The 14,463-nt window shown below is 40.7% G+C and overlaps 1 protein-coding gene across 1 annotated transcript; it reads right to left on the reverse strand.

The window, feature by feature from the left end:
• Positions 1 to 1,880: 1,880 nt before the first annotated feature.
• DTD2 (D-aminoacyl-tRNA deacylase 2) lies at positions 1,881 to 12,747 on the reverse strand. The gene is made up of 3 exons (XM_008160800.3): positions 12,573 to 12,747; positions 8,918 to 8,987; positions 1,881 to 2,852 (listed from the first exon to the last, which is right to left on the reverse strand). Exons 1-3 carry the CDS (start codon positions 12,681 to 12,683, stop codon positions 2,527 to 2,529), a joined length of 507 nt encoding a protein of 168 aa, XP_008159022.1. The 5' UTR covers positions 12,684 to 12,747; the 3' UTR covers positions 1,881 to 2,526.
• Between the last annotated feature and the right edge of the window lie 1,716 nt (positions 12,748 to 14,463).

A 14,463-nucleotide genomic window follows, 5' to 3' on the forward strand; every position in this document is an offset into this window, starting at 1 on the left:
TTATTACAATTTATTGTCTATATTCCATCCTTGTCTTATTTCATAACTCTGCCACCTAATTTAGTAAATAAACCAATTTATTGGCTATTCTTTATCAAATGACCAATACTGAGAGATGCTAAACTTTTATCAAGATCAATTTCAATAATTCTTACAAGAAAAATCAGGAAGATGGAAATTATTCCTCCCTATTGTGTGATCTTGAGAAAATTATTTAAGCATTGTCTTCGTTTCCACAGCACTATCCTCATTATATACTGGGAAGATAAAATGAGATACTTATTGAAGGTTTTTGAGCACCTTGGGCCAGAAGAGCTACAGAAAACCAAGGTCTAATTATTTTCATATCCACGATTTCTCTTGCCATTTGCCTCTTGTTCTAGTCTCCTTGGAAATAAAACAAAGTTGGTCATCACTTTCTGCTTAATAACCTTTCATGTGGTTGAAATTGCTATTCTCAAGCAAATTTTTTCTTTTAAAGAAGAATTGCCTGAACTATAAAATAGCAATCTAGGGCTGTGAGTCAGCATTTTACCTACACACAAAATCAAAATGATTTAAAATAGGAAACACATAATCTTGAAAGACACATATACCTCCTTGTAGAAACTTTGAGAAAACTGGAGTTTGCAAGTTTATGAATAGTTTATTATATTTCAATAAATGTATTTTAAGTCAATAAAGCAAAAGTTAAGGACAAAGAGCTCATTACCAAGCCAGTTATTGATTCTCAAATTCCAAAATAAAATAGTAGAGGAAGAATATAGAGAAATATGTTTTTTTTGTGCATGTGATAAAAATGTTAAGTGTCTTAGGAACACTGGCCTAAAGAACTGGTAAGACTAAGAATTTTCAGCAGCTACTTAAGTTTATTCAAGTTAATTTCTTCATCTTTTTGGTGATTAGAATTATTTGGTTTTTACTATTTAAAATCTTTTAAAATCATATCATAGGAGTTTGCAAAAACAGAGTATTACCTTTTATTGATTTATTCTTTCAGTTTCTTATAGATCTTCCTCTCTTGCCTTTAGCTGTCTATCTGTCTTAGCTTGGGCTGTCATATCAAAATAGTGTAGACTAGGTGATTTAAACAGAAATTTATTTTCTCATAGTTCTGAAGGTTAGAAGTTTGAGACCAAGGTGGCAGCATGGTCAGTTTCTGGTAAGGGTTCTTCCTAGCTTATAAATGGCCCACTTCTCACTGCATCCTCACTGTGGTGGGAGACAAGGAGCTAGCTCTCTGGTGTCTCTTCTGATGAGGGTGCTAATCCCTCATGAAGGCTCCACTCTCATGACCTCATTAACCCTGATTACTCCCAAGGGGCCCCGTCTCCTAATACCATCATATTGGGGAACTTCAAAATACAAATTTTGCTGGGGGTGGAGGTGGAGGAGGGAGAACAGAAACATTCACAAATAGAAAAAATTACACGGGATTCAAATCATTTAGATCAGTGGTCGGCAAACTGCGGCTCGCGAGCCACATGCAGCTCTTTGGCCCCTTGAGTGTGGCTCTTCCACAAAATACCACGGCCTGGGTGAGTCTATTTTGAAGAAGTGCGTTAGAAGAAGTTTAAGTTTAAAAAATTTGGCTCTCAAAAGAAATTTCAGTCGTTGTACTGTTGATATTTGGCTCTGTTGACTAATGAGTTTGCCGACCATTGATTTAAATAACACAGAAATGAACAAGTGAAATTGTTTTCCAAAAATTCCAGTAGAAAGCTTCCCTTTGTATTTCTTTTATAGCTATCTAATTCAATAAGAACTTCCTTAAAAATTATAAACTAACAATACTTTCATGAAGCATACACTTTTTTAAAATGAAAGAGAAAAAATGAGACATACATTGTACTGGAAAAAACGGAGAAAGAGAACAGTAACCCATTGATATAGTAAATAAAAACAACTTTTAATTCCCCATACCTTGTTCCTATATCAAATAAAGATTCTTAAAATAATTTAAAAACACTTGGATACCCTTGGAAAGTAATATTATAATACACAGTAACATTTCTATATTACATTTTCATAGGTATTAAAAGGAATAGTAAATTGCATATTCTTTCATTCAAAAATATAGAAAACTGAATAGTAAAACAAAACTGACAAGATTATAATTGGTTTGTGCTGGATTTTAACTAATTTTAATAGTTATTTTTATTACATACTACATAAATTTGAGGGTATAAGAAATATATTTTTCTTGATTGCACAAAATTCTTCATTTGCAAAACACATAACAGCTAAGAACATTTTCACAATGACCATAAAGTGAATAGAAAGCATTTCTCAAAGTTTCAAGTCGAAGTGTAGGGGAAAACAGAATGAAAGGTGACTGAGATCCAGAGTACAAGTGGTGGGCAAGTTCATTCAATTAGCAAGTTGCAGAGTTATGGATGGGAGCCAGGATTTTCTTGTCTAAAAATGCTTCAGATTATCATATTCAAGAAGAAGGTGGGAAAGGGGAATCTAATTATAGTCCAGATCACCTCATACCAGAAAACAACTGTAGAAACTTTTAATTTCTCAAAACTCAATCAGGTGAGTGAATGGTCCATTGGTATCCAGCTTTAACACCTGCCTGTTCCCGTAAGTGCCATGTTCCACCACAACCCCAGCTTCGGCACACTTGCTGTTCGCAGCCAATTCTTTTTCACAGAGAATCACAAATTGGGAATAGAGTTCTAACCCTTCTTCTTTCCCAGAGTTAGAGTGATACTGCATGCTTCTTCCTTTCACTTTCCCCCCAAGGGTGGCTTGAGGAATGATAAGAACGTTGCCAGGTAGATCCAATATAGAGACGAGCTTGCCATTTTCGGTTTCACTTAATTTCACATTTAACAGAGTATTAACTGGGTGGGGAAGAAAGGGAAAATGTTTAGAAGTGAAAAACAAATGGAGAAAAGAAAAAAAAAGAAAACCAACAATTCTCTAGTCAGCAAATCTCATTATTTAAAACCCAGTTTTTCAGTTCATCCTTTTTACCCAAACTCTCTATTTACTAGTAGATTATAAAAACTGCTTCACTAAGCTAAAAGATCAAAGAATGAAAAACAAGGCAAATTTCACGCAGAAAATGGCATAATGCTTTAAATGTGACTTGGCAGTTAAGATCTCCTAACAATAAGTTCATCCGGAAAGAACTAAAATAACTGTATACTGACACCTCAAAATAAAGGGTGTCCCCAAAAATGTGTAACACACTTGGAATGATTATAAAGTCAGTTTACTTACATACAGTTTATTTTTAAAATTTAAAAGAATCTACAAAGATGAATACTTTTTTTTTGGTCAATGCCTGTTTTCAAACTGATGACCTTTCTGGTCCAGGCACTGCTGATAACTCGAAGCAATGGAATTGAAAACATCAAGAATCATTTTGTTCAATGTTTGTGTGCCCTAAATTCGTCAACTGTTGCCGGGTTTTGTACTATAAACTTTATCCTTTATGTATCCCCATAAAAAAAGTATAGTGAAGCTTTAGGATAAATTTTCTTTGTTCAAAGCTTAGTCTAGCTGCATGCATTATTTCAAATCACTTAAATCTGAAAAAAAAGTGAAAATTAAGTGAGTTGTCAGCTAATAAAGCGTGTATACTTTTTTTTTTAGAACACCCTACATTGTTACCCCAAGGGAATACATAAGATTTTCCCTTCTTGTTCCTTTTTACATTTCATAAGCAAATAGCATTAGAAAAATACCGTGATAAATCCTCCTTTATAAAGCACCAAATTCTGCTAGAGGACCAACGCACGAAATTTGTGCAAGAGTAGGCCTTCCGCACTGATTTCCCTCTGGCACCCGGGGCCCGGGCTTCCCTAGGAAGGACATCTGGTCTAATTAGCATACTATGCTTTTATTATTATAGATATTAGCCTGGCCAGGTAACTCAGTTGTTTAGAGTGTTGTTCCGATATGCCAAAGTTGCAGGTTCAATCCCTGGTCAGGGCACATATAAGAATCAACCAATGAATGCATAAATAAGTGGATCAACAAATCAATGTTTCTCTCTCCTCTCTTTCTCTCTCTAAAATCAATCAATAAATTAAAAAAATTTTTTTAAAGAATCCTATATAATAAAAGCCTAATATGCTAAGTGTCTGGTCGTCCGTTCAACCAATCAAAGTGTAATATGCTAATGATGTGCTAAGGCCTCTCAACTGCTCACTATGACATGCACTGACCACCAGGGGGCAGACAGTCGCCTGGTTGACCAGTCGGTATGATGTGCACTGACCACCAGGGGGCAGACAGTCGCCTGGTTGACCAGTTGGTATGATGTGCACTGACCCACCAGGGGGCAGACGCTCCGACGGGTAGATTTGCTGGCTGCTGGGGTATGGCCAATTGGGACTGAGCGAGAAGGGCCGGACATGCCCTGGAGCCCTCCCGCGGTCCCTCCCCGGCTGTCCAACCTCCCACGTCCCTCCCTGGCCCCAACCATGCACCGGTGGGGTCCCTCGGCCTGGCCTGTGCCCTCTCACAATCCGCGACCCCTTGGGGGATGTTGGAGAGCCGGTTTCAGCACGATCCCTGCAGGCCAGGCCGAGGGACCCCACTGGTGCATGAATTCATGCACCGGGCCTCTAGCATTAAATAAAAAACATAGTGAATTTATTATTTTAAACTTAGTTGCCTAGAGTTCTAAGCTGAAACAAAGGTACCAGTTTCAATTCCATTATAAATCAGCTGATTTACAATTATTTCATAATCTCAAAGGCCCTATTAATATGGACTAACCATTTTACAAATATAACCGATAGGAGAAGAGTAAAGGTAAAAGCAAGATTCATCAGAAATTCATTGTTACAACTGAAAAATAAATCAAAAAGTTTAGAGTTACTGGCATTATCTTTATTTACATACAAGATTATTTTTACAGCACCTACGAATTTAATACTCATAGCTAATAAGAAGTATCAAAATCACCATAAATATTGATGTGTACCAAAAATTCTAAACTAACAAAATTGTTACATCTCAACATTAGCCATTTTCAAAACAATAAACAAAAGAAATGCCTAATATACATAGCCTTAGGATCTTCCTATCTCTATCTATATATATAAAAAGCCTAAGTGACCGTTATGACCAAATGACCGGAATGACTGGTCAACCAGTCGCTATGACATGCACTGACCACCAGGGGGCAGATGCTCAATGCAGGAGCTGCCCCCTGGTGGTCAGTGCGCTCCCACAGCCAACCTCCCACGGCCACTCCCCCCAGCCAGCCGGCCAACCTCCCACAATCCCTCCCCCCAGGCCCCAATTGGGGGGGGGGTGGGGGCTGCCAGGCCAACCTCCCATGGTCCTTCCCCCTGGCTGCCCCCCTCCCCATGGCCCCGATTGCTGGCCAGGCCGGAATTTTTGCACAGGGCCTCTAGTAAATTATAAATAGCTTCTGCTTATAAACAATAGTTTTGAGAGGACAAATGGTAAAATAAACTATGTAAAACTCATACTCCAATAATTAGGCTTGAAAAAGTATGATTTCTGGTGGGCTAGTCAATGTTTTCAATTATCATGGGGTCTGTAGTAAATATTAGTAAGGATTCAGTATGATTGACCCACTTGACAAATCAGGAAATTAACCTGGTAAAAACCTGCCAAGGTGACCATCCAAATGAATTCCTATCAATTTTATTTTTTTTTTTTTTTTAAATCCTCACTGGAGGATATGTGTGTTTTTTAAAATTGATTTCAGAGAGAGAGAAGGAAGAGAGGGAGAGAGAGAAACATGGATGTGAGAGAGAAACAATGACTGGTTGCCTCCCGTACACACCCCGACAGGGGATGGAACCCACAACCTAGGTATGTGCCCTGACCAGCAATCGAACCTGCAACCTTTTGGTGCATGGGATGATGCTCCAACCAACTGTGCACCTGGCCAGGGCAAGCACTATCAATTTTCACTTAACTTACATCTATTTTAAACTATCACTACTATTCTCCATTACAAATAGGACTTTGCTGCATAGCCAGCAGTCCTGACTGACTGCTTCTAAGGAAACTGTAACTCTCCAGAGCACTTCATTCCAGTGGAACGCACCACCTAGCTATCCAGGCCTCAGGCTAGTAACAGACTAGGGAGGTAATTTTGGAATACAAGGCCAGAGAGGTTAGTACAATTTTTTTTTGAAGTAAGTACAATTTATTATACTTCTACACACTTACCTCTATAGGCTATAACCGAGAATTCATTTAATGCTATTGGTATACAAATATCAGTATGCAGAAATAAATATAATATAAATACAAACTGTCAGTAAGTAGAATTAAAATGAGGTAATGAATTAATGGCATGTTGGAAACTCAACGATCCCAAGACAGGTTATCAATCAAGTATCTCTAATAATGTATACAGAAAGTTCAGTTTTGACAGGTCCCTGGATCTCAGGCCAATTATATTGAAGATGAATTGAGGAAGATTTGGCACATCTGTTAGCCATGCTATTTCAGACTTTCTGGATATAACTGGTTGTTATGTTCCCAAGGGCACATGATTTGATTGGAAAGATCTGAATCCATGTAATAAGTATGAGGTGGGGTTTAAGAGAATCCCATCATACGGGCTTCCTTTGCCTCCTGGAATAGAGGGAAATACAAGCTAATGCTATCCATAATAGATGGACTCATTTTGCTTATAACTGACACCAGCAGAATGTGATTCTTAGAGTCATAGTTCTTTATTGAGAATCATGATATATAAAGCTTTGTGTTAAACTATTCATTAAAAGACGTAAGGCGAACCTCCTCAGTGTTTGTAATTCACCACAATTTACACATGTATTCAAAGTGAACTCAGGAAGATATTTTTGGAAGCATACAGGATTTGACTACTATAAAACAAAATGCAGCTTGGATGTTGTTGGTTCATTTCATCTTATAACTTAAGATCCATTAAAAAATATGTAAAAACAGCCCTAACCGGTTTGGCTCAGTGGATAGAGCGTCGGCCTGTGGACTCAAGGGTCCCAGGTTCGATTCCGGTCAAGGGCATGTACCTTGGATGCGGGCACATACTCAGTAGGGAGTGTGCAGGAAGCAGCTGATCGATGTTTCTCTCTCATTGATGTTTCTAACTCTCTATCCCTCTCCTTTCCTCTCTGTAAAAAATCAATAAAAAAAAAAAATATATATATATATATATATATATATATAAAACTTTAGGACATTAATCTTATATCACAATGACAAAAATTCTCTTCCTGTTCTTGGAGATTTCTACTATACTATTTTATGATTAATAAAGATTTAATTCAAGGTAAAATATTAACTCAGGAAAATGGACAGAATGTGCAATTCCCAAGCATTAGGTCCTGGTAAATAATCCTTTATAACAGGAGCCCTCATTTCATGTTCTCTAAGCTCCCTATTATCCTCCAGATTCAAATTTTAAACCATTACCAGTTACTGGCTTTCCATTCCCACCTATTGTAGGTCCCTTAAGTCTAGTTTTAATCCTTGGACAAATTGTCAAACATGTTCGATGTCTCAGTATAAAATTCCCTCTAGGGGTTTTAGCTGTTAGTTTAAGTTGTTCTTCAATGAGTTATTTACCCTGGAGTTCTACCACCTGAAGCTCTTTTAGGTTAGCTTCTGCATGCTTCAACTACCCATTTGCGTGATTTATGTCTTATTAATCGAACTAATGGGTACTGTCCTTCATTCACCAAGAGAATATAACCTGTCCCCAATTTAGGGATAGCGCCATTATTTTAGGGTTTTGGGGGGCATAATTATTATATCAAATACTGTCTTGAGACTGCATGTATGTAAATATCACAAAGAATGGGCAGTGCTATGGACCATCCAGTACACTGGAAGGCTGCAGGCAGGTCAATTATTGTTCAGAGATGCTTAAACATTGCCTCTGCTTTCTCTGTCCCTGGAGGATGTGGCTGTAACGACACTGAACTCGGTTCAAGAATCAGAGAGCCTTATATTTATACACATTTTCTACAAATAAGTGCATAAAGCGTTAATATACCGTATTTTCCTGCGTATAAGACGACTTTTTTTTTTTTAAAATATATTTTATTGATTTTTTACAGAGAGGAAGGGAGAGGGATAGAAAGCTAGAAACATCGATGAGAGAGAAACATCGACCAGCTGCCTCCTGCACACCCCCTACCGGGGATGTGCCCGCAACCAAGGTACATGCCCTTGACCGGAATCGAACCTGGGACCCTTCAGTCCGCAGACCGACGCTCTATCCACTGAGCCAAACCGGTTTTGGCTAAGACGACTTTTTAACCCAGGAAAATCTTCTCAATAGCCGGGGTTTTATACGCTGGAAAATATGGTACTCACTCTCAGCTCCAGCACTGGGACAGCAGCGGCTTGCAGGGGATACAGGTACCGTATTTTCTGGCGTATAAAACCCCGGCTTTTGAGAAGCTTTTCCTGGGTTAAAAAGTCGTCTTAAACACCGGAAAATACGTAAATTCTCCCATAATCATGATGCCAACCTGAGCTGTCCAGATTTGAAGGGGCCACGTCTTATGCATCCCATGTCACCTACATGCTCCTGATAGGGACTCTGGGAGATAAGAAAACTATATTAAGAAATGCAGCATCTGTTTCTCCCTATATGTGGCCACCCTGTTTCCAACAAGTTTCTGTATCCCTGGCTGAATCTCAGTGGTGTGTGTGTGTGTGTGTGTGTGTGTGTGTGTGTGTGTGTGTACACCATTCTATAAGCCATCTGAAATGCTGCAGATGTTTGAAAATAATTCCATCACACTTCTTAACTTTAAACTTTGGAATAGGCAAACAGCTAAAGTCAACAACAGTACAGAATTAAGTCATTTACAACTTGCCAGTAAATTTAAGATTGTGCCTTTTGCCCCGTCTGATAACTTATCTATCTATTGCTACACATTCTCACTCAAAAAAGAAACAACATCAAACGTACCCATTTTTGGAAGAAGTTCTTTATCAGCTCCCTTGAAAAAGCACACGTAGATCACTAATCCTCTCTGAATCTACGAGAAATCACCACAGTAAACGCAGATTAGAAAGAAACTTCTATGTAGAGATAAAGAAGTGGATAAAATGTCACAACTGTTACAGATGTAAAGTTTAACGGCAAAAGAGAAGTAAGTTTTTACAATATTGATTTCTTAAATATGTTGAGAAAACAAAATCTTTCCAACATTCAATCTCCTCAATTATCATTTCTTTCAGAAAATTAAGTTTAAAATACAGCCAACAGAGTGAAGAACACAAGTTTTACCTTCAAACATGTGCTTCTCATCGAAATCTTTAGACTGAATAAGCTTCCTTCCCCTCAGTAAGACTGACAGACTGAGACACATTTAGTTTGCAGGCCCCATTTATTCAACACCAAATGAATCTGCATTATATCTCATATTGCTGATGACATCATCACTCTATTCCTCCTGAACAGATCATGAAATTACTTGCAGATCATAAAAATAAGGGTCTGATTTTATTTCAATAAACTCCAAGAAACCTTCCAACCATTTCTTGTTACTGATAATGCTTTAAACAAACATCGTTATTAGGCTTTGGAAATTGCATTTATGATACTAAGTTCTACATCATGAGGTTGTTACAAGGAATGTAAGCTATTTGTTTTATATAATGACTTGGATATTTCTTTATTTTTAAATACAATTTATTGATTTTTTTACAGAGAGGAAGGGAGAGAGATAGAGTTAGAAACATCAATGAGAGAGAAACATCGATCAGCTGCCTCCTGCACACTCCCCACTGGGTATGTGCCCGCAACCAAGGTACATGCTCTTGACTGGAATCGAGCCTGGGACCCTTGAGTCCGCAGGCCGACGCTCTATCCACTGAGCCAAACCGGTTAGGGCTTGGAAATTTCTTTATTAGCTCTTGTAGAATAGGGACTATATGGGAAAGATACACTTGATGAATGAATTTGATTTTGCTGCTGAGTAAATCATTAAATTTTTTATTCTGTAGATTAACCCTGTTTTATCCAAGAGCTATTATGAAGATTAAATAAGTTAATATTTGTTAGGTGCTTAAAACAGTGCCTGGTTCATAGTAGAAGCTATATAAGTATTTATAAAATGAGGATGTAAGAATAAATTTAAGGGATGGAACACTATTTTACATTTAATTCCCAAAGCACTTCACAGACTGTTTTGTATACAGTAGGAACTGAATTGATCCGTTGATTGCATTTAAGTTCAACTTTACCTTACGGGATCTATGTATTATCTAAATTGTCTTCTATGTAAATATAAATGCAGTTCTGATCTCACACCTGATTTATCTGCAAAAGAAGTACAGTCATTTCTTAAAGGCACAGTTGTGCTCTGGAACAAGCCAGGGCCTCCAATGTGTAGTCACAACAAGGAGCTGAATGACAGTCTTCTGCACCATTGTCTCAGGCCTCCCCTGGGGTTGTTTTAGCATGAGCCAAAATCTCACGCATATCATCATGTTTGCACACTTGCAATGTCAGAATTAAATGTCTAAATATTTGCAGAAACATGCCAAAACCGGTTTGGCTCAGTGGATAGAGCGTTGGCCTGCGGACTGAAAGGTCCCAGGTTCGATTCCGGTCAAGGGCATGTACCTTGGTTGCGGGCACATCCCCAGTAGGGGGTGTGCAGGAGGCAGCTGATCGATGTTTCTCTCTCATCGATGTTTCTAGCTTTCTATCCCTCTCCTTTCCTCTCTGTAAAAAAATCAATAAAATATATATTTAAAAAAAGAAGAAAAAAAAAAAGAAACAGATACCTTGCCACCTGTTCTTGCCACGTCCCACACTACCTCCTCATAAGGGTATTTTCTTTTAGTTTAGTCCAATAATAGATCTTAAATTGTGACCTACAAATTCCCCTGTTCAAGTCAGAATCACTTGCCTTGTAGCTTCTTTCAGTATAAACATATCAAATATATAGAAAAGTACAGATATTTCTCACTGTAGCTTAAAACAAGTTCACCTCCTAAGAAGGAAAACATTAGTTTGTGACAGCAAAGCTCAAAATAAATGAAACTAAAAATGCAAAATAACCTTCAAATCTTTTGACAATTAAAACAAGTTTTTTAAAAATTAGAACTTTTGATAATAGAATAGGGAGAGGATGCTTGAGAAAGAGAAGAGAATTTACTTTTTCACTATCTCTTTATACTAATTTAACCATGTGTAGGAGTGAAAAAGAAAGGTTTAAAATAGATTTAAAGTTAATAAGTGCAAACTGATAGTTTGGAAGGCTGCTAAAATATTTGTGATTTTGCATAAGGAGATGTGGCATGAAGAATATAAAAAGATAAAGAAGCATGGCCAGAAATCTAAAGGATTAACAGTTTGGGATTTACTGTCCCATGAGGCAACTATAAAAATAGGCAATTCTCTGGATAAGATGGCAAATATCTATCTATATATATAAAAAACCCTAATATGCAAATCGACTGACCAGCAGAATGACCGGTCGCTATGATGCACACTGACCACCAGGGGTCAGATGCTCAACGCAGGAGCTGCCCCCAGCCCGCAGGTCCTGACCCGCTGTGACAGCGGGGGGTGGGGGTAGGGCCAGCGAGAGGGTGGTGCCATGCCAGCCAAGGCAGGTGCAGGTGGGTCCCCCTGCCCCCAATCACCCCACCGGTTGCCCCACATATCGGCCCTGATCACCAGCCAGGCCTAGGGACCCTACCTGTGCACAAATTTTGTGTGCTGGGCCTCTAGTAAAGAGAATAAAATTTCAATATATGGAAGAGAAATCAAGATCTCAGAAAAGGCCATAACAAAAACAAGGAGTAAGAAACATGAATATTTGAGAAAGAAAAAGGGAGGGGAAAATATAGGAATGTTTATGCTTATAAGTATTTCCAACTTGGCAGAGGGTAACAGATTCTGATTTAAGAATAATCAGCCACATATCACAGTTTATGGGCAGTATTTAAAATAATGACTTTGATTGTGTTAAGGAATGCTAGATCTGGGACCAATGCAGCAGGAAATGAGATGCTCCTATATTAAAGTTTCTGAGTACCTCTAAAAGTCTTCATTATAAACTAACATTTCTCTCATTTCATCTTACTCCCAAAATAACTTTCTTGGAAAAATCTCACTTCTATGCTGACCCAGCTGCTGTCAACATAAAGGGAAAAACCAAGTCAAAACGGACCTTTCATATTTGCAACAAATTTAACAAAAAAGCTCGGACCATCTCAGCCCAGCAATGCCAAGGGCTTGACAAGGCTCTTTTAAAGCAGGAGGTCTGGGACAAACGGGTCTCCAGTCCACCGAGGCGGCGGGTGAGTGAAGTTCAAATACCCGCGGGCCTAAGCAGGGGACCCGCTCCTCCTCCGGGGGCGTAAGGGCGTCCGGCGGAGGGAGAAGGCGCAGGGCTGAGCGAGGGGCGGAGCCAGGCCGGCCGCAGAGGACCGGCTGGGGAGGACCGGCCGGAAGTGCCGAGCCGCCCCGCAGCAGGTGCTGGGGCCACGTGGCCGGCCCCGAGGAAGACGTGGGGGAGAGGGGACGGACCAGGCGCCGAGACAGCGCGCGGGAAGAACCGTCCCTGCGCGCCCGGGGATAACGGGAGCATCTGGGCTCACTTTACCTCCACCCACTGGGCCGCGGAGTCCCCCTCGGCGGGGCGCACTTGCAGCCGGGCGTGCAGGCACTGCTGCAGGAGCGCCCGGGCCTGCGGCGTCCGGCCGCTTTCCGCCATGGCTGGGGCCCGCGCGGCGACCCCACGGGTCCAGGCCGTGCGCCGTGCAGGCTGCGCCCTCTGCGCGCGGGGAAGGCGGCGGGAGTGGCGTCCTGCTGGCTCGGGGCCCCGCCCTCACAGGGGCGGGGCCTCTGCCTGGCCCTGGGCTGACTCCGGTGCGGTCTTCTAAGACTATGTTTGCACCTACCTGCTTCTCTAGTAGGTGCCAGTGTGTGTTTTTAAACGAGTGAAAAGACTTACTGGATCTCTCCCCCAAATTTTTCAGACATTGAGAAAAATTAAATCTGCTTAAGTCCATATTATGCCCATATTATGCCATGAAGATAAGTAAATAGAATCAGTTGAATCACAAAATGTAAGCGGAGATGAAACTAAAAGCTATAACTTTCCAAAAAAAAATTTCTTTTACCCCGAACAATAAAACAACGCTGCCTCCGCTGTAAGGAATGCTACAATGCATTCTGATGCTGCAGTTGTGGAAAAGTTTTGGTATGCTATGTGAATACACATTTGGAGATCAATCCTTTATTTTTTTTTTATTTAAAAAATCTTTAAGTTCTGCCAAAACCGGTTTGGCTCAGTGGATAGAGCGTCGGCCTGCGGACTGGAAGGTCCCAGGTTCTATTCCGGTCAAGGGCATATACCCTGGTTGCGGGCACATCCCCAGTAGGGGGTGTGCAGGAGGCAGCTGGTCGATGTTTCTCTCTCATCGACGTTTCTAGCTCTCTATCCCTCTCCCTTCCTCGCTGTAAAAATCAATAAAATATATAAAAAAAATAAAATAAAAATAAAAAAAAAAAATTTTAAGTTCTCAACCGAGGATATTTTTTTCCCATTGATTCTTAGAGAGAGAAACATCGATGTACATGCCCTTGACCGAAATTGAGCCCGGGGCTCCCCCTTCAGTCCGCAGGCTAAGGCTCTATCCACTGAGCCAAACTGCCTAGGGCTGGAGATCAATCCTTTAGAAAACATCCTTGCTGAACACACCGTAACTCCTATCGCCGAACAACACACCTGTTGCTATTGCCAAACAACATACCTTAACTTAACTCCTTATTGCCGAACAACACACCTGTTGCTCCTATTGCCGAACAACACACCTGTTGCTCCTTATTTTTAAAAAAATATATTTTGGGAGGGGAGAAAAAATGGCGACGGAATAGAGTCGGGTTTGGAGTCTGTTCCGGTGGCGGAGAGTCGGAGCAGCAGAGGCTCGCAGAGGGAGTGTATGTGGGCAAGCCAAGGGACAGCTAAACTCCAGGAGAAGGCGGGGGAGTGCTGGGCAGTGTTCCTCTGACCGCGCAGCACCCACAGGGGCTGGGTCCCCTCCTGGAGCTGCGGGCTCGCCGGGCGCCTCGCCATCTTGCAAGGAAAGGAGGATTTTAGTGGAAACCTGACTTTCTGCGACAACTGCAAACACTGAACTGCTGGGAGCACCAGACCACCGGTCCCCTATCAGCGCAAACACTCGGATTCAAAGAAACTCTTCACTGCACCACGGAAAGGTCAGATTTTGTCTGAAATAAGCTGCGGTTTCTAATCCCCGCGGTGGGTGAGGGAAGCGCTGGGTGAGGGAAGTGCGGCAGCCGCAGGACCGGCAGGAGCCGGGAGGTCTGTGCCTAGAAAAATCAGCGGCAGTTGGAACTGCCGTGATCCGTGAATGAGGAGGGGGGTCTTCTGAGCTGCTAACAGAAGTGACCTCTTGAAAGCAACTCATTTTAATCCGACGAGGAGGGTCAGACTAAGAATTTTCAAAGGAGTGCAGGCTCCTTAGTCT

This window comes from Eptesicus fuscus, chromosome 5 (assembly GCF_027574615.1).
Source record: "Eptesicus fuscus isolate TK198812 chromosome 5, DD_ASM_mEF_20220401, whole genome shotgun sequence".
In the NCBI taxonomy this organism is placed as follows: domain Eukaryota; kingdom Metazoa; phylum Chordata; class Mammalia; order Chiroptera; family Vespertilionidae; genus Eptesicus; species Eptesicus fuscus.